Source organism: Pseudochaenichthys georgianus, chromosome 3 (genome assembly GCF_902827115.2).
Source record: "Pseudochaenichthys georgianus chromosome 3, fPseGeo1.2, whole genome shotgun sequence".
Classification (NCBI taxonomy): domain Eukaryota; kingdom Metazoa; phylum Chordata; class Actinopteri; order Perciformes; family Channichthyidae; genus Pseudochaenichthys; species Pseudochaenichthys georgianus.
Genome location: NC_047505.1, coordinates 24877011 through 24901612, shown reverse-complemented (window position 1 = coordinate 24901612; position 24602 = coordinate 24877011). Strand labels below are relative to the sequence as shown.

The 24602-nt window shown below is 44.0% G+C and overlaps 1 protein-coding gene across 15 annotated transcripts in view; it reads left to right on the top strand.

Moving 5' to 3' along the window:
• Window positions 1-3448: 3448 nt before the first annotated feature.
• Window positions 3449-24602, top strand: part of tle3b (TLE family member 3, transcriptional corepressor b) — a 30703-nt gene continuing 9549 nt past the window's right edge. For 2 of the 15 annotated variants that reach the window (XM_034107360.2, XM_034107343.2), the window contains exons 1-12: window positions 3449-3904; window positions 4420-4632; window positions 5179-5279; window positions 5484-5547; window positions 7117-7161; window positions 13632-13694; window positions 14508-14612; window positions 17404-17439; window positions 19722-19926; window positions 21030-21046; window positions 23570-23692; window positions 24300-24350. In XM_034107360.2, the coding sequence (XP_033963251.1) occupies window positions 4609-4632; window positions 5179-5279; window positions 5484-5547; window positions 7117-7161; window positions 13632-13694; window positions 14508-14612; window positions 17404-17439; window positions 19722-19926; window positions 21030-21046; window positions 23570-23692; window positions 24300-24350 (834 nt within the window). In that variant the 5' untranslated portion in view covers window positions 3449-3904; window positions 4420-4608. Of the gene's footprint in view, window positions 3905-4419; window positions 4633-5178; window positions 5280-5483; window positions 5548-7116; window positions 7162-13631; window positions 13695-14507; window positions 14613-17403; window positions 17440-19721; window positions 19928-20988; window positions 21047-23569; window positions 23693-24299; window positions 24351-24602 lie in introns of all 15 variants that reach the window. The other 13 variants (XM_071206468.1, XM_071206466.1, XM_034107403.2 and 10 more) reach the window with 10 other exon arrangements.

The following is a 24602-nucleotide window of genomic DNA, read 5'->3' as shown; positions in this document are numbered from 1 at the left end:
AGCTAAATCAATGCCGCAATGTAATAGCTAAATCTATGCCGCATGTGACCTGAGTAAAGTCCCACCACAACAGGGACGTGCACAGGTACGGGCTAATGTTGCCCGGGCAACGGCCCGTTTTCCCTTTTTGACTGACCTGCCCCTCTGTTATGGTCGAATCAACATGATAAGCCCACAATTAGTATTGTAGTGTCTCGCTGCGGGAAACACACCAGCTTCATTCTTCTTCTACTACTTATTTTACTTCTTCTTCTTCTCCTTCTTCTTACATGTAATTGCCCGCGAAATTTTGAATGAAGAACTCGTTTCAGTGTGAACCATAGACTGTATATATAAAGGGTGTGAACTCATTCGACAGTATGACCACAAAAGTGTTTTAAACCAGGTAGGCCTACGTTTTTATTATTTATGTTCTATACCGCTAAGTGTGTGATTACACATGTTACGTATTATATATATATATATAATATTTATTATAGGCCACTGTATTGGTGCCGGTGCGTTAAGACCACCTTTAGTGTCGGATTTTGGAAAATAGATTTTGAGTTTTCTCATGGCAGGGACTTTACTTCCTCTTGACACCATCGGTTATTTCTGTGTCTTTTCATCTGCTCCGTAAACTCCTATTAACCATCCATGGTAACCTTAACTTAACTCCCTTAACGCGCCACTCGCTCTCTTTTCTTGATCGCCCTCTCACAGGAGAACCCTTCACTGTCCCACTTTATTGTAGGATTTCTGCCATGTTTATACTTTAAATTTGACAATCTCTGTTTATTAAGTTATGGAATAAATAAATAAGTAATTAGATACCTTACCCTTATAGCGCTCATAAAGAATGATAAGAATAAGAATAATGCATATTGAACTGGTTTAATTAATTAGTGAGTTTATTTAAGGTAATTATAAGCCCTATTTTATCAGTATTTCTGCACAGCAGTTACAATGGTCAAACTACATTGAATTGTCCCCATTTATTCTTTAATAGTTACTAACATTAGATATTTTAATGAGATATGGACCGCAAAACTAAAAACGTCCCTGGTTTTCATTTTAAAAATCAAGTCACCGAATGCAAGTAGTTGCCTTAGCTTATTTTGTTATGAGATGATGATGATGTGAATTACTGTTCAAATTAGTTAATGTAATAGTCGTTTTGGTCTTATATTTTTTTTCGGGGGGAGGCCCTTTTTCCAGTTTAGAGCAATAGCCCCTCCAAATGTCTGTGCACGTCCCTGCACCACAATATCCTAGAAATGCAGATGTGTCACTTAAAAAGGACAATTCTCACAAAAGCTCTATTTATTTTCACTTTTCAAAGTTACTTCTGCTATTTCACTTCAAAAAATAGTATATTGTAAGTGACCTCTTCATATAATAATTATGGTATAGGTGAATTATTGTTTACCTAAATGGGTTTTGAGGAGTCCTGTCTGTCAGAATCATCGACATCAGTGTAAATCAGTGCTTGTTTTGAGCAGATGAGAGAACTAGCAAAGTTCCCTCAGGAAGCTTTGGTTTTGAGAAGTAAAACAGTTTGTTTCTCTTTCAGTTGACAATCTGTTGCTGCTCAAACCACTGTGATTACAACCAGAAGTACTAAGATCATTTATCATTAGGGAAGCCTTGTGTGAAAAATCTTCTTAAAAGTCTACCAGTGAGTGTGTAGTTTATGAGTTATTATCCCAACTCATGTCAGAGCATCTGCAGGAGGGATACATTTGTTGCTAAGCAACAGCTAAAGCTCGCATATTGCTCACTACAGTCATGTTCAAAATGTGGTTTACTTCCTGGCTTTGGGGCTCTTTGTTATGCTACAAATGATATGAAATGTAAAAGAGTTATTCTATCTGCTTTTACAAAAAATACATTAAATACAAATAAAAAACTGAGAAATGAACTGCTGTTATCACACATAATTGACATTTGCTCAGATGTTTGATTTAGTTTCTCTAGATTGTGTCAGTAACACATATTTTGTTTATTGCTTTCAACACATACACCTTTTATGTCCCTGTGACATCTGTCAAACAAGCATATTAAAGATGTATCTTTTTAAGTAATCCGGAGGTAGCAATAGTAGTGTGAAGACAATCTAGCTAGCACCAACATTTAACCAATCCTAATAAACCTATACCATGAGGATTATTCAGCCACACACTCTGTACTTGTTTCAGGTACTTACAAAAACACAATATATTTAAATGTAAATCTAAGTGGGCTGAATGGACACCCAGATAAACAAATAAAGAATACAATGTTCTAAGAAAATTAGGGCAGAAACAGATGAGTGAAATGGGCACATGTTTGAGCGAGCTAAATGCTTAGTTTTTGCAGCAAATGTGTTCATGGTGGATGGTATTAAAGAGAGGGGGAGAATCAAACTGATATTTAGCCCCTACTGCCTTTTTTCCCCTCCTGCTTTTGTTTTATGCAGGGCTCTTTTTACCACATGGTAGTGACAGATTGTTTGAGCTGAAAGGAAAAGCCATTCGAAGCTAATTAAGCAGCCATTCCAGGCTCTATTCGCAGGCAGGAGGGAGAGCAGCACAGGCATTTGTCAGCGCCGTACCCAACGTGGGTTTAATTGACAACCCGGGCTCCTGACTGACAGCTCTTCCACCCCTGAGCCAATCGTAGGCCGCGCAGGAAGACAGCTGCGACGCCATTGGATAGCACGCAGTGAAGAGGGCGGGAGAGGACCCACGTGGGGGCCGGGCACAGTGAGCCATTCCTGATAGGCTGACGTGTTGTAGTATACCTAGTGCTGCTGATAGGGAAGCTTGTAGATGCTTGAGGTCTCGTTAGAAATAGGTCGATCAATTCAAGTCACTCAAAGGACACTCTGCTGTAGATTAAGCTGTATTGACATCTCCTGTTGCTATTGGGGTCTTGAAAGAATTTTCTATCAGTTTTCTATTTTTCTTGGCATTATTTGTTTGTGCTTCTGTGCTTCTCTTGATTTGAGAGCATAATGTGCTAAAGATACACAATGATTGTTAATGGTCGGACTATAATTCTAACATAACATAAGTACGTACCACATCTACTGCATTGTGATTTTTTTTTGTATTAAAATGGTGAATTATGTATTTGGTTATGGGGTTATTTTCTTGTTTACATCTGCATATACTGTTTGAAACGGCCTAGTTTTTATTTATAAAACTCTCAGGTAAATATTTGAAGCGTAACACTCTGAAACAGCAATAGAAGGCAAGGATATATAATAAATTACTGCCTTTTGTTTTGAACAAGTTGTTGAACGCACTGAATGTCACTTCAAATCCAAAATGGCGAACATGTGAGGTCACACACCGCAGCCCAATCAGAAGGCAGGTGCACTGGGCACCCCACGTGGGGGATACCGTGCTGGGATTGGCCACCTTGGCTAAACTCCTCTCGGAGCACCCGATTGGCCAGAGCAGGGCCCTCTCTCGGCAGTCGGGTCCTCGTGTCAGTGCACAGTCTGTGTGTGGTACAGCGCGCGGCGGAGGAACTGGGTATGCCCAACAGCAAGCTCGTGGTATATTTCACAACGGTCGACATTAGGAAAAAAACAGTTTACTCGCCAAAAAAATAATCTTTGGACTTACTGGAAGATTCGTGTACTACTACTGGATGTAATATTGTTCAAAGTTGTATGCCGTCAACAACTCGTCCCGAAACCGAGGGGTTTCCAGCGACCGACCGGACGGAGAGACGTTCTCCGCCTCGGGATCACCGGGGTTTTAAAGGACTCTCCAGGGGCAAAGAAGTGCACGAATAACAGAAACTGCGACGGAACTCTTCCGCCTTTATCTCTCCGTGCTTACGGCTTCAAGAGGAGGATATTACGCTTTTTGTGTCTGGATACTATTATTGGTTACCTGTGCAGAAGAGAGGGGAGGAATCAGCCCAGACAAAGGTAAAAAGGGCGACATGAAGAGAGCCGCTAACAAGACGGGAGGTGGTGGCGGTGTGGCTTCATGGCAGCCGACTTTGAAAGCTCCTTGTTTTCAGATTTTCTTTTTTCCCCGGACCACCAAAACAACCCCGTTGTGTGTTCTTGTTTCCTTTTGTGGAAGCCAACTCGTTAGATTTACGATTAATACAAAGCCACCATGTCGTTAAGGTTGTGATCAAAAGTATGAACTTTGGGATTTATTTGATACATCGGATCAGACGCATTGTACTTGTGTTTCCCTCTGTAATGCAAAATGAGGCGAATGATGTTGATTATTGACAGGAAATGTATGAAAAGAAAATCATTTTAATGCCAAATTGACGAAAAACACATTTTAGGCTTATTTGGTCAAGGAGTAGATAATAAACCGGTTAGTTTCTTAAAGCTTCAATTCCTGTCGAGTTACAAGGTGCTATTGTGGTTTGATGCGAAAGTGATCCAGCTCCTCAGCTGTGCCTCATTTTCTGTTTGTATAGGTACAAAGGAGAGGCCGACGAGGTGATCCATCCAGCGGTCTAAGTGTGTGCCTCGTAGCCGAGAACAGGGCTTTGTCCGCCGCCATCCTGCGTTTACAGGGGAGGGGGTGGCGGTGATTTACCGCACCTTCACAGGATTAAGGAAAGCGAGCGAAAACACACCGAATTCCCTTGAGTGAAGGACACGACATGTATCCACAAGGCCGGCATCCGGTAAGTCGTTTTTTTTTTCTTTGTCACTGTGTGTAAATTGCAAATACACCGCCCTTCAAAGTAGCCTAATTAGCTCGTCAGACTGGTGCTGCCGATCCACACCTTACTATTTATGGTCTGCATCGGTGCTGCTGCTGAGGCGCTGCTCGCTGCCAGCAGAGAAACTGGGAGATCGTGTTTATTGGCGATAAGATCAGAGCTTTTTGTTGAAGTCAGGAAAGTAGATCATCACCCCTGCTGTAATCTGACTTCATTCCACAGTGCAGTTTCTGTAGTCACATGTTAACACTGCTAAGAGGGAAATTGTTTTGTGTGCAACACACCACAGGTTTATGTATGTTTCTTATCCCTTCCTTATCATCCTACCATGTACTTTTGAGGATGGATGAAGTGATCCTCGGTGCACATCTTGTTACTCTGCAGGGAAATGTAACTATCAGATAGAAGAAAAAAAACTGTTCACCAAGACAGAAGAGTGGGCGGATATGGTGGATACTGTGATGGAGTTATTTACACCTGCGGTCTCTGCAATCTTGCACCTTTCAGGCACCTCACCAGCCAGGGCAGCCTGGCTTCAAGTTCACAGTTGCAGAGTCCTGCGACCGGATCAAAGACGAGTTTCAGTTCCTGCAGGCCCAGTACCACAGGTAATGACTATCACACTGTAAACATCATTGGCTTCCTGGAAAGAATAGGATGAGGAAGCTGTGTCTGTCTTGTTCCATTTGTGGAACTCAACACACTGATGTTACAAATATCTGTTCAGACATGTTAACTTAGCATAACATACACAAATGAATGCATACATCCAACTTTCCATAATGGTACATTTCATTTCTCTCTTCTTGAAGTCTGAAAGTGGAGTACGACAAACTGGCCAATGAAAAGACAGAGATGCAGCGCCACTACGTCATGGTAAGGGCAGCATTCGTAAAGCTCTGAATGTGATTTAGTGCCGTGTCCTCCCTTTAGCCTCAGGTGAACACTCACAGGTGTTGCAGCCCTGTGTTTTGCAGAGGCCATGTTAGCATTTGTCCCTGCTTGGTGTTGTTGCCTCACGCCAGTGTTTTCATTGGATAAGAAGGCACATTGTAGGTGTGTGCGTGGGGGGTTTGAAACTAGCAGGGGTCAAATATCCAACTATTGATTGTTGGGTGTGACGACCCCCCTCTATGGGCCTGGGGTCCTCTTTATGACCCTGCACACCCCCTCCCTAACGCACCCACCATGACCCACTGGGGGTTAATGACTGGTCTGCTGGCTTTGTGCATGAATCAGAGGGTATCCTGTATTTTTTTTTTACTTCCTTACTGACCCACAGTGAACCCTGGGGTCATTGAGACACTTTGGACACACCCAGGGGTTTGAGAGATATGGGGAGAACAATCATAAAGATAATAGACTATTCGTGGGGCAAAGTGCTGTCGTTAGAATCAATATCATATACATGAAAAAAATGTAAATTATAGATATCACAAGTCTTATCACTAATGTCGTCAACAAAAGGAAATAGCAGCAACTTTTTGAGACCCCCCAATAACTTTTCTTTAAATAAGAAATGTCATTAATTAGTTCATTCTATCTTATCAAAGGTGAAGAGAAGCAGATTTGCTTAGTCCTTAAATGACAGTTAATTTCTGTTGGGTTCTGAAATGATGGTCAAACAAAACAAGACATTTGAAGACCCCATATTGGGTTTTGAGAAATGTGACATTCATTTTTGTTTTTAAATCTTTTAGGATCTTTTTAAAACTTCTGCATTGTGTACGTGGAAAAAGAACAATCTTTATCTGGCGAGTGTTGTAACTTAGCCCTCTCTCAGTTTGTCTGAACATGCTTATCTCGTTTGTACATAAACCAAACGCAGCAGTACGTTTGTTAAATATTATTTTCCCTGCGAGTAACCAGAAGGTGGTGGGAGTAGCTATAATAAATGGAGGCGGTTAGATAAACAACACTGACACAGCACTGGGCTTTAGTTTGTATCTGCTGGTGGGCTCACAAGGTTTTGCCAATCACCAGCAGATAATGCTGTTTTGGACGAGTGTCTCTGAAGCCGCAGGCAGGCAGTGCCCAGTAGAAGCTGGTGACACAGTCTGTCAGCTGTGGTTGCACAAAGAACATGAAGTTGTCATCCTCTATGGTAAATGTCACTGTTTTTAATAGCTCACGCCTCGTGCTGCAACAAGTATTCGACTTGTCTCCTTTATTGTTCTGGTGCCTTAGAGGACGGATAAAAATGTCAAACCAGTCACCACAATCTCCCTTTTTACGAGCAGATTCCTATTCCTCAGTAACTAACAAGAAGTTGCTTGGGATTCCTATTTAGTTGACTGCAATTTAAGAAATGTAGATATCAAGGATGGCATAATGCCCTTTGTTTACTTGAATGTACAAATGAAAAATGCATCTTAGTAAAGTATTTGAAGAAAATGGTTGTGCTTTCTTTATGTATTAATGTTTTATCTTCTTCTCTTTTTACAGTACTATGAGATGTCCTATGGGCTCAACATTGAGATGCACAAACAGGTATGTAGCCATATCAGGGATGCTCTGTGTGCAGCCTAAACACTGATGTTGTTCCCCTTAGTGATCGAGGAATATAAACACGCACACACACGCATACCTGCCCTTACTTTCTGCCCTTAAATGGCTTTAGGACGCATACACACACTGGCTTCCCATAGTGAAAATGCTGACAGGCTAAACAACACGAAGGGCACGCTGCCTGATGTGGATGCTTTGATAAGATTAACAGCAAAGTATTTGGCAGGCCGTCTTGAGAGGATGTGTTTTTGTCTGGGTTGTCCTTCTGAATGTGTGTGTGTGTGTGTGTGTGCACATATGCCTGCTCTATTCTGTGTGTGTCTCCCCAGTGCCAGGCGGGCTAAAAGCTCATTAGTTCAGCTGCCACCCAGCACTGGGCATTCTGCTGCAGTGGAAAGACTTCTCCAGATAAATAGGGAAACAATATCTGCAGTTTCCTCCACACCTCCAAAGCAGCCATTCCAGTTGTCAGGGGGTTCAGACATGTTAAAATCATCTTCTCATCCAAGCGGTGACCGCGTTTCACATCACTCTTCTTTATTGTTTTGATCTTTGGCCTGTCATGTCCAGAGTTATGGAGGTATGTTGGTTTAGTGTTTGTAGAAAGCCTCGCTCAGCCCAGATCCTAGGTCAGCTAGAAGCCCTGCATGCTGCTGAAGTGTCCCTCAGCACAACGCTTCATCGATCATGCTTTTCTGTCAGCTCTGATATTTCTCTGGACCGTGTTGTCTTTATTCCCTTTTTGATGTGTTTTGTTTTGTCTGACTGGATGCTTAACATCTTTACGTCTTCCAACACTATGTTGGAAATTAGTTTTCTCGCTTAATTTGTTTGTGTATGGCGAAAAACAATTAAATGAGCAACAATTGGAAAGAAAATGAATGAAGGGGACATTTTGATAAGTCAGCTATTCAATCAAAAGTTTATTGCTTTTGATATAAATGATATCTCAGTCTTTCCAACAACACAAGCTCTCTGTGATGAGCATATGGACTATTCTACTCAGTTTATGGATAAAACAATGGGAAATTGAGAAATGCATCTTGAAACAGTTGTTATGTCCAGCCCACGGCTTGCATTGAGACTTATATCATCCTCAATGCTCTTCAGAAGTCAGATTACACCTTCAAACAACACTGCAAAACAACTCTGTTTAGCTAAAGATCTGCCCCAGGCCATTTAGTCAGCCGTGTGAAACCTACATTTTCTTTTCTATTAAGCGACATTAGCATAATCTTTTATTCAGCCCACTTTAAAAGAGGAAAAAGATAACCGTCATCTCGAGATGCCCCTCTTTTATCTTTCTCCACTTACATTTTCTCTGATTCTGTTTCCCTCAGTCACCTTTGCCTCCTCCATTCTCCTTTTTCCACCTCCGTCTCGTGCCCTCGTGTCTTTTCATTGCTTCCCCCTCCTCTGTGTGCACCCCTACCCCAACCATGTGATGTGAATGATGGCCCTTGTGTCATTAGCTGTGTGATATGATGTATGAGAGTGGGAGTCTGTCAGAGGGGGGTAAAGGGAGACAGGGAGAGGTGGGGTGGAGGCTTCATGGCTCTCAGATCCAGAAGGTTAATGGCATCAGTGGGAGGGTGGCACACTGCACAATTCATCAGGTGCAGACGTTTTGTGTGTGTGTGTGTGTGTGTGTGACTCGTCAGCAGCAGCTGATCTCTCTCTCCCGTCAGATTAGACTTCACTCGCGTTTATGTCCATATCGATCAGATCCAGCTAGTTCTAGCTAATGATAGGACTACCTGCTTATTAAAAGACACCTAAACAATAAGCGTCGCTATGCAACCGGTGAGGCCGCAAAGTATAGCGCAGCATTATGCATTTGTTTACATGCCCACCGGAACCCCGAGGCATTACCAACAGATCAACGCACAATCAACCCATACAGGACATCTCTTTCTCCACATTAAGTGTTAGACATTAGAATGGACTATTCTTGTCTGTCACATAAGTGGCGCAAGTTGCGCAACTGATGCGGTATTGCGCTAAGCGGAAATTATTTTGACCGGAGAGATTTAGATTTGCCGGTCTTCAGCATATTTTACCGATCATAGTCCGGTAATTACCGGCTAGTGTGTGTGTGTGTGTGTGTGTGTGTGTGTGTGTGTGTGTGTGTGTGTGTGTGTGTGTGTGTGTGTGTGTGTGTGTGTGTGTGTGTGTGTGTGTGTGTGTGTGTGTGTGTGTGTGTGTGTGTGTGTGTGTGTGTGTGTGTGTGTGTGTGTGTGTGTGTGTGTGTGTGTGTGTGTGTGTGTGTGTGTGTGTGTGTGTGTGTGTGTGTGAACTAGCTGTTATAGCCCCCCATTCTTGAGCGTGTTCTGTCAGGCACTTATCACCAACAAGAAGGTTGCAGGAGGGGGTGGAGCTGGTTGTTGTGGGTGGATGCTGGTGGCAGTGGACAAAACAAAGGGGGATGGAAACAGGAAAGGAGTGAGATGCTTCAGGGTAAATGGGTTAATCGACTGCTCCTCTCCTGTGCAGCTCCTTTGTTTATCAATAAGCCCGGTGGAGTCGGCGGAGCACTCTGAATAATGCATGATTCCTGCCACCTCCCTTACTCTCTCCCTCACTTCTCCCCCCTCCCTGGTGAGCCAGTGTTTGTGATGACATCAGCGAGAGGTAAACAGACAGCCCTTAGCTGTCCCTGTTATTGAGAGGGAGGAAGGGGGGCTGGATTATTGGATGCAGCCCGGCACATTACTTTGCTCGTGTTGGGAGATGTATTACAGAGGGGGAAAAAGCCCCGATAAAGTCAGTTTGTGTTGTTATCGCCTCAAAGCTGGATTAAAAAGCAGAGGGGTCTGCACAAACCACACACACACATACATACCTTCTCATACCCCTGACATGGTGACAGTAGTTGTGTCTCTGCACACAAACACACCGTAATTGAAGTTGGGACAGATACACAGTGTCCCCTACACTGTGTGTCTGCTGTAAAACGGTTGCTAGCGTAGGGATCTGTGCGGTTGCCGGGGGGGAATTTGTTTTGACAGTGTCTCTTATGATGGCAAAGAGTGCAGGGTGGAGGTAATCACCCTTGCTTGCTGTCAATAAGTGATTTTAATTAGCGCAGCTCATTAGGCTGCCTCAGCAACATGCCCTGCTGACTTTGTGGTGTGGCCTGCTTTGTTTTTCACTTCCTCTGTTCTCTGTTGTGGTCCATGTTCATCTTTTGGTACGCTTGCCTTCCTTTTGATTTCACTTCTCTCTTTGGGTGAATTGAAAGCAAAAGGAACATAAATGGAAGAATTAACCATCAACGCATTTTATACCATGCCATTATTCTTGGCTGATTACCTTTGTTGCACCTTAGGTAGCCATTTTGTGCTCATGCTGTATGTATCCATTTCCTCACTTGTTGAGTGAATGAGGGAAACGAATAAAGTGCTTTATCAAGAGAGTCGTGTCCGTTTCCTCGATGGAGGAAGAGGGTGAACGGAGGAGCAGAGGGAGGGAGAAAATGAATAATTTATACAGGATTCCTGGAATTGTTTGCCAAGGTGATGATTGCCGACCTGTGTGTAAGCCAAAGCAAACTGAGGACGGGAACTCACACACTCTCTCAAGGGAGCCTGACGAGGTTATTGCAGGCTGTGAGAAATGCTTTATTTTGATAGCCGCACTAGAAGGGCTGGTAAAACACCATTAGTGTGAGATTGTGTACACTCAACCTGGTTCTGTGTGTTAGTGTTGTTGTGGTTATATGTGGAAACAAATAGGTTGTTTGTGTCTGTACACATAAACTGCATAATTCAAAATGAAGTCCATCAAAAATATTGTTCACATGATACGGAATCAGACGCAATCTGCTGAAATATGCTCATTGCCATATGCTCCACTGCAGAAACCGATGTCACTTCAGTTTCGTGTGTATGAGCTCAAAATAGAATGACATGCAAAATATTCTCCATGCATTTGTAATGAACAAGATACCTCTAAGTGCCTCTTTCTTCCTCTGCTCTGGCTGAGAAGATGTTTCCCAAACAGCCCTGCCCTCCACCACCATCATATGCCACTTGGTTTCTTTGCCAATTGAATCCTCGTCAGAGACTCTGCTCTCCACTTGGGGGCTAATGCCTGCAGCGACAAACAGCCAAATGGCTTTCAATGCACCATTGACAGAGGGATGCAACGGAGAGAGATCCTCTCCAAGCTCTGGTGCTACTAGACAACCCTGAGTACCTGTAATTGTGGAGCTGCAGTGAAAAGCTTCTGCTGGCTCAAAGGCTTCTCTTTCCAGTGCCTGTGTCTGTCACTAAAAGCACTGTAGAAAATGGTGCCTCCAGAGTAAAGAGGGAGTCATTTAAGAGGCTGCGTGTCATTGGAAGTGATGTGTTATGGGTATATTTTCTCCGCCAAATGGCTGTGAAAAAGTTGTGTAAATAAGCCATGTGCCCATTTGCCCTCCCTAACAAGTGTGAACCCTATCTGCTGAGACTCAATTTGAAAAGGAAGGACTAGATGTAGCCGATAAAGGCAGCGCTGCAGGTGGGCGGTTGTGCTTGCCCTCACATTCTCCGTCATTTTAGCGGAGTAAAATGTACGGCAGCAATAATTAGGCCACATAAACAAAAAAAAGATTACAAAGGAAGTCTGTTCCATTAACTACAAAATATGAATATTTTGACTGTGCAGTGAATTTGAGAGGAAGCAAAGGGTTTGGGAACCTGGAACACGGTGGAACCAGCTCAGCATGATCGCGGCTCTCGGAGCACCTGTGCCCCGAGTGCACCTGAATACTATGAATGTTTTTGGCTCCCAATGGTGGCTCTGGAGTGCTGATTTGCTCTGAACAAATGGATGCCTTTCTTTGCGGTGAGGGTTTGTAATGTCGCTGCTCTAATAGCCGAGTGTATCAGCATACCGCTGTTTCCTACAAGCCCCATGTTGCTCCCCTTGCAGCCATTTCAGAGAAGTGGTGTGATGCTGAAACACTCTAATCCTACTGTGTGTCATTGTATCCAGCCCCCGCTAATGATGATGGTTTATGAGTCTCCACAGAGCTCCCTCCCTCTCTCTTTCTCTCTCTCTATGTCAGCCCTCTCCCCCAGTGCACCCCACCTCCCCACTCCCAGTTATCCCTCATTAATTTCCCGTGCCGATCAGATCGACAGGCCGAAAATTCAATTTAATGACCTGCCTCTTCGCTGCGCCTAATATGATTTTACAGGCTGTTCTGGTCAGGGCCCCAGCCCAATTTACATAACGATCTGCCGTGCCAGATAGCGTTGCCCCAGCAACAGAAGAGGGGGAAGATGAGAGGGGAAGAGGAGAAAGGAGGGAGGGCACAGAGTAGTGGAGATTAACAGGGAGGGGTGTGAAGGAGTGTTTGGAGGGGGAGGGAGGGAGGGAGGGTGGAGAGAAAGCAGTGCGTCTGAGGTCAGACAGGAGGTTGTGAGATAATTCCTGACAGGCCAGCAAAGGTCTGTCCCCCTCCTCTTCCCCGTCTCCCCTCCTCCTCCCCGTCTCCCCTCCTCCCAATTGAAAAGAGCTGTGCAAAAGGCCACCGGCACCTCCTGTCGCCCCTTTTCCACCTTCTCCCCCCTCCCCCTGTAGCAGTCAAAGGAGGTTAACGGAGAAAATGAGTGGAATGCAGCAGCGTATAAAACGGCGAGAAGGACCTCTTCACCCCCACACACCTGCTGGGCCTCCACCCCTAATCTCTCACAATCAATTAGTTCACCTCCCCCGGTTCAGTCAAACTACATTACCTTAGTGTCAAATCAGAGCGTTTCACTTCGCCATTCATCACCCCCTTACACTGCCCACCCCTTACCCTTTATTCTCCTTTTGTTTTCCTTCCTCCTCCTCATCCTCACTCTGTGAGAAGTACAGCTTTAAAAAAGGAAATGGGTTTGGGCAAAATGTCTTGGGACCTTCAAGTGCGGTAGGCGGGCAGCGCGGCATATCCATTTGTCCAAATGCAGCGCTGTAAAGTGCTCTATGTCCGCCGAGCGCTGCAGTATCATCTTACTCTCCCAGCTAATATTCTGTGGTCGATACCAAAGATGCCTCTGATGGATGGGACCGGAGAGTTAACCTGTCTGCCTCAGCTGGCCCCACCCCCCTCTCTGTGGGGCGTAATTATGAGGTATGACCCTCGTTACGGCCTCTCCAGCCAGATGCTATTAGCATATTTCAGCCTCCTAATGAAATAAGGCCTGAGTATAATGGAGGCAGGAGAGAGGGCAAAGTACATTTGTTCAAAGGCGGTCCCAATTTAGTTAAGAAATACAGGCTCTATCCAGATGGACGTTGCAAACGTGTGTGTGTGTGTGTGTGTGTGTGTGTGTGTGTGTGTGTGTGTGTGTGTGTGTGTGTGTGTGCCCAGATGCACACCCTTTTGTTATATAGATAGTTTTACAGCTTGATTAAAGTGTTGCCTGTAGCATGCTGAAAGACTCTCATTCTAACATTGTCTCTCTTCTCTCCTACAGACTGAGATTGCCAAACGTCTCAATGCAATCCTGGCTCAGATCATGCCGTTCTTGTCACAAGAGGTGAGTGTCACTTCAGCTCGCAGCATTTTAAGAGTGAGAATCATTTAATCTACAATGCAGGGTAACTGAACAGGAGATTTGGGAGGTTGGCTTTCGTGCAGGCGGTCTGTCGATGGGATGCATGGGAATGAAGAGGCGTCTCATATATCACAGGACATGCATTCATTGTGTAAACGGAGTACAGGTTGTGAGCAATTGTGTAAACCTTGAATAGGAAATTGACTTGATGGTTTTAGCGGCACAACCCTGCTGACTTATGCCATTTCATAATAACTTTCTTAAAATAAAAATAAGCAAAGTACTCTCTTTGAAAATATGCAGGAAACTTTAAAACAAGCCTTCAAATATCTTTAGGGAGCTAAACGCAGCTGTCCCATTCTCCTGTCTCATTTCAGTTGAACTTGTTTTATCAGTTTCTCACGGTAAGGTAGGGCACAGTTACTCTAGCTGTCACTCTCATATGTTATTCCAGCTGTTACAAACACTCCAATGAATGGAAGGTGCCTCAGGGATGCAACACTTTTCTGCCAACTTTTGATGGTTGATATATCCTTGATTAAACTCTTAACAGTAGTGGATGGATCATTGGTTTATCATTAACGTCCCTTGTTGTAATGTATCATTTAGTAACTGCCTTTTTATGCAACTGTTTGGATTTGAATAAGATATAGGATTATCAAGGGCTTTTTTTCACCGTAATTGTACTCGTGTAGGTATACCATCCGTACAGGCCTGGATATGTGCTTTTATAAGTGTGTTTCTAATAAATCCTCATCCTTCAGGATCTAATCTCTGTGTTTACGTATCTTGCAGCACCAGCAGCAGGTGGCTCAGGCTGTTGAGCGAGCCAAGCAGGTGACCATGACCGAGCTGAATGCGATCATCGGGGTACGTGGACTTCCCAATCTGCCTCTGACTGTGTGTATATCCCCTTTTCTTACTTCATTTGACCTGAGGCCAGGGGCAAACCTGCACATATAGAGAGGCTCGGACCTCCAGTTCAGACGTATAGACTGTTTAAATGTGCCACTTTATTGCTTGCAGGTTTATTTCACCTTTATACGCTTCAGTTGAAGCGTTGCATGTCAAGGATAAACACAGAAAGGGTAATGGATTCAGGAGGAACATACTGTAGGGGTGAAAACTGAAAAGTGTAGCCTAGTGTATTAATCTGCAACCCTTTACTTCCTCCAGTGTGTGGCATTTCAATGTTCGGTCTGAATACAAACTGGCAGTGCTATATACCTCTTCTCTTGTGCAGCCTTGCCCCTGTCTTCAGCGGTGTATTATGTTTTGACTTGCAATGCAATGTTTGCTATAGTGCACTATGGTCTTCACTGCTGTAATGCCTCTGATTGTTGGTTAACCATGACCTGTCAGCACAGGGAGCAGTTTCAGCAGCAGCTGTGCTCTGATTTGCTCAGGCTGAGTCAAAGGACATCTGATACAGAAACACAGACCAGGCTGAGATCAGATCACCAGGTTTCTCAGATTTCACTTTGGCGGCACTTTAATTTTTGATAAAAGGTTTCAGCCAACAGGCTTACCCCTACCTCTGACCTGGCAGCAGGAGGAATTAAAGTGGTCAGAGTGGGATAAGCAATGTGATCGTAACAGAGATTTACAGCAGTGTGGACATAGCAGGTACCGAGCTTTTGTCAGGTCGAGTGGGTGAAAGACTCAGGCTGTTCAAGCTGCGCCCACACTGCTAACCTTGTATTTATAGTATACCGTAGAAATAGCCTGAACTAGCTACTTGTGTTGTTGCTAGAGCTGCAGCCAAAGATTATTTTCATTGAATATTCTGTTCATTTGATAAATGAATTGGGCTTTTAACTGGTTGTTTTTCTTGTGATCATATTAAAAGTACATTTTCTTACGTTTGATTTAATTGAGAGCATCTGCAGCGATCTAAACTTTAATAGAGGAAAGGAGTGCACTTTAAAAATCAATAACTGACCTTTTTATTGTAGCCACAACCCTTTACACACAAAATCCAATCTGGCCAAATATACTTTTGTAGTGTTCTTGTCTTCCACATGCTTTTATTTGAAAAACTATCAGCCGAGCTGCTTTCTTATAGCCATCTTGGACACAGATGGATAGCTGACCCTTTTGATTAGCCCTATGTCGTTAGAGGTTAGTCAGCGGTTAGCTGCTCCCACTGGTCGGGGGTCAAGTCTAATGAGAGGCAGATATCGAAATTCGATTAGAGTAAATGAGCCAGGAGCACAACCCCCAGTTTTCAAGGTAATTATTTCCTGTTTCCTTTTTTTTCAACCCGCTTTGTGAATCAACGGGAGTGACCCTGCCTTCATTAAGGGGGGCAGGGCCACACACACTCACACACACAGGAAAACAGACTTTAATTATAGGGGCGCAGACATGGCAGGTGATCAATCTCCATGTCCCCGCAGTGTGAGAGAGGCAGTGCTGCTGTGCTGTTCGTGTCATTAAAGTCTCAGGGATATCCAGAGAGCACCAGACTCAACAGCTCGAGCAGACATTAGGTCCACACACACACACACACACACACACACACACACACACACACACACACACACACACACACACACACACACACACACACACACACACACACACACACACACACACACACACACACACACACACACACACACACACACACACAGTAAATGTTTGTGATGCAATTCAAACATTATTTTTAAGTCCCCCAAAACACCCATCTATAAAAAAATCTTTGAGTTTTAGCTGAAGGTTGAATGAAGTGAGCAATATGAAGACTTGGAGTGTGGGAAACTGAGGGGGCAATTCTTCAGAAATGCTTAGACTTGAAGTTTTGATTGATGGAACAATTATTCAATTATAATTTCTCACAGTCCTATTCCTATTTATGTTTTAAAAAGTTGCATAATTACTTAGTTCACCTCTGACAATGTTACCGATTGCCGACCTATACAAACCTGTAAAGTCCAAAGTAAAATAGCACTATATATATATCTCTCTGAAGGTGTTAAAACATTGTTCCATAATGCTAAACTACAAAAACATTACCTTTTGTATCGAGCGGGCTAAAGGGAACTGGAAAACTAAGGCAAACATCCAAACTAGTGTCGTCTCTCCTACAATATGTTTTGCATCAGTTTTGGCCCGGGGCGACACAGGATTAGGTTTGATTTGTCAGAGGGGCGGTCTCAGTTCCAGGTGGTGAGCTGCTTATCACCAACACTTATCCAAATGTTGTTATCTGTGGGACACACAATGTGACGTGTTAGTCTGCCTGGTGGTGTTTCTGCGAACAGTGATCTCCTCTGTGAATAATTTGCATGTTTTATTTGTGTATGCATATACTTTGTATCAGAATGTCTTATTTCCATCCGGAGTGTATAGGCCCCACACACACAGCACATGGTTATCTACACATTGTTAATGTCTAAAGTTTTGTCATGTTTAAGGGTGATAGTCATTTGAAATCTTAGGTCACCATTACACTTTGAATAAATGATATTAGCTTAGAAATGTGTTGATTTAAATTAGTTTCCTTACTGTTTATATTCCACCAGCGGTCAGTTTAGTAGTAGTTTTATAGATTTAAAGACATTACTTTGCACTCTGGAAAATTGGGCTGGATCTTTCACATGTTATCATTGTCCTTCAGTTTTCTTGCTTGTTGCTTAAATCGTTTCTGGCTGAATCTCTCCTCTTCCTCTCTCCTTTGACTCAACAGCAGCAGCCGCCTCATAGTGTCTACCCAGCATTCATGGTTAGTGTTCAGGTTACCAAACATAGACAAACAATCTGTTATTATTAAGTGTTTTCAATTGCTTGCTGGCAGACTAACATGTGTTAGTGAAGGGGTTTTTGGTGCTGTATGGGAGACAAAGCATGACTTGGGTGTGTTTGGATATTTTTGGTCTCCTGTCATACAGTCTGCCCCGCCCAGGTGTCATAGATTGGACTTTTTCATTCTGATCTCAAAAACGTTTTCCCATGTCTCGAACATTATTCCTACACCAAACCCACTCAGCTCTGTTTTGAGGGTAGAATGAGGGCTAGTCGCGACAACTGAAGAAAATATGATGAGCCACAGCCGCGGTTGTAAAGCAGAGAAAAAGGAGGTAATGTGGAGATCGTTGGCAGACTTATTTAGCCAGTGTGGCAGCTGGGGTGTACTGGTACTGTTGACGCTTGTTCCACCTGACAGTACAGTTCTGCAGAGAGCCAGCTTCGCCTAGTTAACTTTAATTGCCTGTTTCCTGTGGAAGTTGCCTGAGCAGTGGCGGCATTTACACATAATGAAAAAAGATAAGTGTGAAAGGAAGCCAGCTCTTTACCCATGAATATTGAATTGGAAGCAATTTATTTTCGTGAATTTTCTCTCTCGCACCCCCTCCCTCGCTCCTCTCCTCAGCCATAGCTCGTTAATGAGGCTTCTTGATAATGATCCCTGCACGCTTTTCCTCATTAGGCACACTCAATAGGGACGTCCCTGCCTCAATCCCTCGCTCACTCTCTCTCTTTCATTCTCTTGTTATTTTCTGATTCTGCCGCTCCCTCCTTTTTCTTGTTCTGGCTGCCCCTTTCTCTCTTTTCTGCTCGCCTTTCCTTTTGCACAACAAATGGGCTGCTCGGCACACCAGCACAATATCGATTAACAATGCCTCCCCTCAGTTGCTTCCATCCATCGTGCGATCTCAGGTCCAGCTCCACATAATGAGCTGACTGAAGAATGGCCAGCTGCTAAATAAACCTTTAAATGTGGTAAGCCACTAGATATACCCTCGTCTAGTTTCTCCCTGTTATGCAATGAATGTATGGATGAGGCTATTGAAGTTCTAGCCAGCGAGCAGAATAGCAATCATGTTTTTTTCCTTCTTTGGAGAGGCAGTTGATGGATGTGCTAAGTGTTATTTAACCTTGTTTTAAAGCACTTGCTTCCCTCTTGCCTGAGTGGCTATTTAACTCCTGTCTATCTACTCACTGCGCCCTGGCTGCCTCTCTCACACACACATCCCTGGCCTCTTGGGAAGTGTGTGTGTGTGTGTGTCTGTGCTTAACAGTTGGACGAGGGGGCATGCTTGCTTGGTTTTCCAGAGTGTTGAAAGGTTTTGAGGTTTTGAAGTGTAGACCTATTGATTTTTAACCATCTCAACTATGATTGAAGCACCGTGGTTCGGGAGAGAGCACTAAGAGCTCCGTATCGTTTCAGACGACCGGAGGTGACATGTTGTCGAGTCCAACATGGTTGGCATGAAGGTCTCGAACTATAAAAAAGAGAAATCATAACACAACAGTGTAGCAGTGTTGTGATAAATGGAGAGCACGAGGTCTGTAGTGTAAACCATGAGGCACATCTCACTCGTGTGCAAACCTTTTAACAGACAGGATTCAGACGGAAGAAGAAGAAGAAGAAGCATAAATACAAAATATTTCCTGGTCCCAGCTTTTCAAATGTGATGATGTGCTGCTTTTCTTTGTTTTATGTGATATGCAATTGAATGTTTTTGTGTTTTTGACTCTGTGAAACAAAACCAATACTTTGAAGAAAGTGTTCACTTTCTGGAGAGTTTAGCTTTTGTATAGATAAACATCAATCGATTAGGATTTATAACGATGAATTATTACATGACTGATGAAAATAACCGTTTATTGCAGGCCTACTCTGCCCTTAGGTCTTAGCACACTCTTCTTAGGAAAAAAACAAATGTTTAAACTTGACATATATTGCATCATGATGCAAAAGTCTATTTTTGGATAATGCTGCTCTGCCAAACCCAAAGTAATAATTAATGTATTCTGTTTCACTTAGCCAGATGATAAGCGTACTGTACATCCGCAGCTATGAGCAGAGTCAGTTTTCCTCTCAGCGAATGAGCTGGATCAGCATGTTGGCAGGCGCTGTCAGTCTATTATGCATAAACGCTTTGGCCTTGAACTAAATGTTGTGAGAGCCAGCTCTGCTGCATGAGTAGAGTGCGCTCATTCATGCATTCTCCTCCCAGCCGACCCACTTGTCCTGTGTTTTGTCTCCCCGGTTTGTTACAGCAGCAGCAGCTCCAGGCTCAGCACCTTTCTCACGCGGCCCACGGCCCCCCAGTCCAGATGCCCCCCCACCCATCAGGCCTGCAGCCCCCCGGACTTCCCCCTGTGACGGGCGCCGGCTCCGGCCTGCTGGCTCTGGGCGCTCTGGGCAGCCAGGCCCACCTGCCCGTAAAGGATGAGAAGAGCCACCACGACCTGGAGCACAGAGGTGAGGAGCACCCCATGGCGCACGCACACAGAAAGCACACACGCACAGACACAGACACACACACACACACACACACACACACACACACACACACACACACACACACACACGCACACCTACACACACCTACACACACCTGCACGCACACACACACGCACACACGCACGCAGACAGACAGACAGACAGAGCCTGCATAATGGAATGATGGCACCGGACAAGAACTGCTTTACCTGCCAGATACATTTATCAAAGATATATGTTTTTAAATGTAGGCGTTCATGCACAGCATTAGGAATTACTGTGGGAGGTAATATTTATACAGGTTTTAGTGTTTTCTACCACTGATATATTTAAGTGTAGTTGTACTAACATAAGGATAGATTACCGTGTGTGCAGGATTGACCTGGTATAAGAACCCACAAAAAAAAGAAAAGTGTAGCAATATGAGGTCCAGATGTTGCAGTTCAGTGAGTTTATTCATGTGTCAGAACTGTAGGCGGTAATGTGTGTCTGTCATGGAAATAAATGCAACCTTTTGTAATTTGTTTTTGGAAATAAAAAACAAACACATTTGAATAACTCTTCCTGTGTAAAGCATTGTAAGGTATGGCTTTATAATTATTAATGCTTCATAGACCGGGAACAAAGATAAACCAATATTGCATTAATGCAGACGATACATTTGTGTATCTTTACTTATAAATGTTGGGTCATTGAGGGCTTTGTGTAGTGATTCATCTACTCTGCTGTTGTACATGTTAATCAATAATGAATACATTGATGTAGCCCTGAAACCTCCAAGAAGGTCAGAGGTCAAACAGTACGTCTACCTGATGAACACCAGGCAGTTTCCTCGTAAAAAGAACTACTTCATTATTTTTTAAGCATTATTATAGTTATTAGTTTCAACTTATATTCCTTTATGAAAAGACCCATAGATGTTACTGAAATTAGGCCATGCACAGCGTCAGCCATACATTATCTGTAAGCTCTGTTTTTATAAATCTATTACTGTTTTCTGGTGACTTCCATACTAATTTGTGTTTTGCTTGTCTCTCCTGGCCCCTCATCTTTTCACTCGCCCCTGGCCAATCCTCTGAAAGAGCGCGAGTCGAGTACGGTACGTTGACTCTCGTGTGTGTGTGTTCGTTCGTGTTCTCTCTGTGTTTGGTGGTTAGGTGTGCTTTACGCAGACTTAAGCCCACTGTCCAATAGAAATTCCGTGCTCCGGTGCAGGGACACACACATTTTTGGACTCAGGGGGGCCGCTGACGGAAATCAAATAATGAAGTCTGGCCAATTAAGCCAGTGCCATCTAATCCAGGTGGAAAATGACTCCAATCACTGAGCGAGGATTAGTAGTCAGCAACCTCCTTTAATTACAGCACAATTCAATCGACTTCTCCTCTTCTCTCCTCAGCACTTTAGAAGATTCGTTGTTGCACGTTTCCAATACTCGTCTTCTTTTATTCTACCTTTTCTTTGCCGCCCTCTCTTCTTCTTCTTATCTCACCTATTTACTCCGTTCCACTTCTTCTTCTCTGTCTCTCCCCATCTCTCGCCTCCTTCTCATGTTAAAGTCCTTGTTTATTGGACTGGCTTAAAGCTTCAGTTAGCCGCTGCGTAACGCTCTGTTGGATCTGCTCGGCCAGATTGAGTTCCCATTGACTGACCGTCCTGAATGAGACCACTCATGTCTGAAGGGAACCCAAACCCCTCGCTGGGCTCTTATGGTGACGAGCGGCTGCCTTACCTGATCCCCTCACCCCCCTTCCTCCTCTTGTTTCTAATTCACACACACACACACACACACACACACACACACACACACACACACACACACACACACACACACACACACACACACACACACACACACACACACACACACACACACACACACACACACACACACACACACACACACACACACACACACACACACAGTCTTCCTGTCCTGTTGTCTCAGGTCATCTGATACCGGAGTTGGAGGCAACTGCAGGGTTATTGAGTCCAAGCTATCCTTTAAAGGTCACAGGCTCGGATACACAGCCAGACTGCGGGAGATTTCTGTCTCTCCAGACGGCATCTTCTCACCGAGCCAGACTAAAGCTCAGTGTGTGGCTTTCTCTTCCACAGCAGTAGCAGAACACACACCCTTATTCTGACCTGAGAATGAGGGCTGTGCACCTGGCAGAAAGTGTGTGTACGCCATTAACTGCCCAGTCAGTGTGTTTTATTATCACACTCCACTCTCCCCAGCTCCGGAGGTGTTTTTGGTTGAAATGTGGCCTTTCTCTCAAGCTGTTCCCTTCCTCTCTCCTTCATTCGAAGCCAAAAAGTCAGACCCCTTCCTTCCCCCTTTTCACTACATCCGTCTGTTTGTGATGAAGGCAGGGATTTGTTGAGCCTTCACCCCTTCTCCCTCCCTACCTTCTTGCCTGTCGGCGCCCCCCCACCACACCAGTGCCCAGACTACAGAAACCCTGTTTGCAGCTTCTGAGAGGGTGCCAGCCTGCCCGGGCATCCCCACTACTCAGGAGAACTCATGGCCACACTGCTACGCTCTCATTGCTTGCCAAGATCCTTTCCTGTTTTTTCCTCCCTTGTCTTTCTTCTTCCTCTTTTATTCCTTCTACTTATTTCCTCACTCTGGCTCTTTTCTCTGCTGGCAACACCCTCTTTGTGTCTTCACATTGCACTCTTGTCCAGGTTCCCTCAATGGCCTCTTTCTTTCCTTCCTCTTTTTTCATTTGAGTTGATTTTCATGAACTTTGCTGTCATTTTCTGCCGTTTAGTCACTGACCTGCAACAGCTGACACACTTACACACACAGTGGCTATTCAGCAGACATATGAAGGTATAACACTTGGATGTTTTAGTCACTTTGCTTGTATTTGCGTGTACTTGGATGTCAGGAATGCAAGCTGTGCTTGGTTTGAATAGTTAATGTTGCTTCAAGCGTGTCTCTGACTAGGTCACTGTGAGGGTCTACCAGGGGATTACATGTCATTTGGTGTGTGTGTGTGTGTGTGTGTGTGTATACACCAAATAGCTCCTGCTGCACACACCTCCTCCCTCACGTTCTCCTCGCCCTCTCTCCTCAATCTGTCCTACGCATCACCTTGCTTGCTCCTTCTTGCTTTTGCCTCGTCTGTTTCTTTCTTGCTTCATTGCCTTGGCAGCAGCAGCAGCAGCAGCAGCAGCTGAGCTGTCCCAGAGTCCTCGTCTGCCCCTTATATCCCAAATCTGTCCAGCTCTGTCCAGTAGCTGTGTGTTTTAGCTTTGCAGTCAATATTGTCGCAGCTCTGACAGGCTCCGGAGCCTTGTCTTGACTTAAACGCACCATTTAGTTGTTTCTGCTTTCACATGCTGCATTTAATCCCAAAATCATCACTTGAGTGAGGTGCACATGCTTGCTCTTCTTTACTCTGACATCTTGTACCAAATGGTATTTAAGAGTCATGCCGTTAGTTTACTCCATATCATGTCGAGATAGGTGAAGCAACCGTTCTGCATGATTCCAAATAAAGTCATGTTTATAAGAGGCATATTGACAGTATGTTTAGGATTGTACGGCTCATGGGGTGAAGCACACCCAGAGGGTACTGATGTGGCTGCATGTTGTTCTCTTTGTTGGCAGAATAACTCGGTGTCGCCGTCAGACAGCCTGCGGGCAGCAAGCGAGAAGCACCGCGGCTCTTCAGATTACAGCCTGGACTCCAAGAAACGCAAAGTGGACGACAAGGACAGCATGAGCCGATATGTGAGTGTTTCTGTCTACATTGTGTTTGTGTTAGCTGAGGGCGGGTCCCTGCGCCTGTGTTTTAATTTGTATCACCTCAGCATTATATAAGGCTACTCTTGAAAGAGGTAATATAAGCAATCGTAAATATGGCAGGTACATCAATTTGTATCCAGTTTACCACCTGGTATTTTATAACATAACCACCATTCTTTTGGTTGTATACTTCCAATCAGGTAATTTGTATCAAATGCTCAGCGACTGCATTATTGAGTCTTTTAACCAACAGCTGAATATCTACACTATGTCTTCAGATAAGTTTACTATTCAATAAATGCTTAGAACAGTGTTATATTATGAATTTGATTGAGTTCAAACGTACCGATGTTCTCTGCATCCCAACAACTAACTTGCACAACAGCCTCAGAACTGTTTCCATTTTACTACAATTACAGCAAAAGATAGTTATTTCCAGTAAATAACAAACAGACCCTTTAAACGGGTTACAAAGTTCATAAATCTGGTATTTGATGTTGATCTAATACTCAAAAAAAGTACTGGTGTATTTTGCACAGTGTTCTGTTGATGCTCTGCCAGTAACGTGAAGCCTGTCTCTCTTTGCTTTCAGGACAGTGACGGAGACAAAAGTGACGACTTGGTGGTGGATGTTTCCAACGAGGTGAGACTGCGTTTGAACAGAGCTGCTCCGCCACATTCCTCATTGTGAACGCTGCGAAGAAACCAAACACAGCGCTCTTTTATCATTCCTCTGTAGAGGCTTCAACACCTTCCAAAGCGTTGCCAAGAAGTCTGTCATAATATTGGTTGTGTGTGAGATGAGTGTGAGCTTAGTTGCTGTATGTCTTTTGCCAGTCATGCAGACCGTGATACAAAGAGAAACGGGAGTGACAGGTGAATGAAAAGTGTGCGC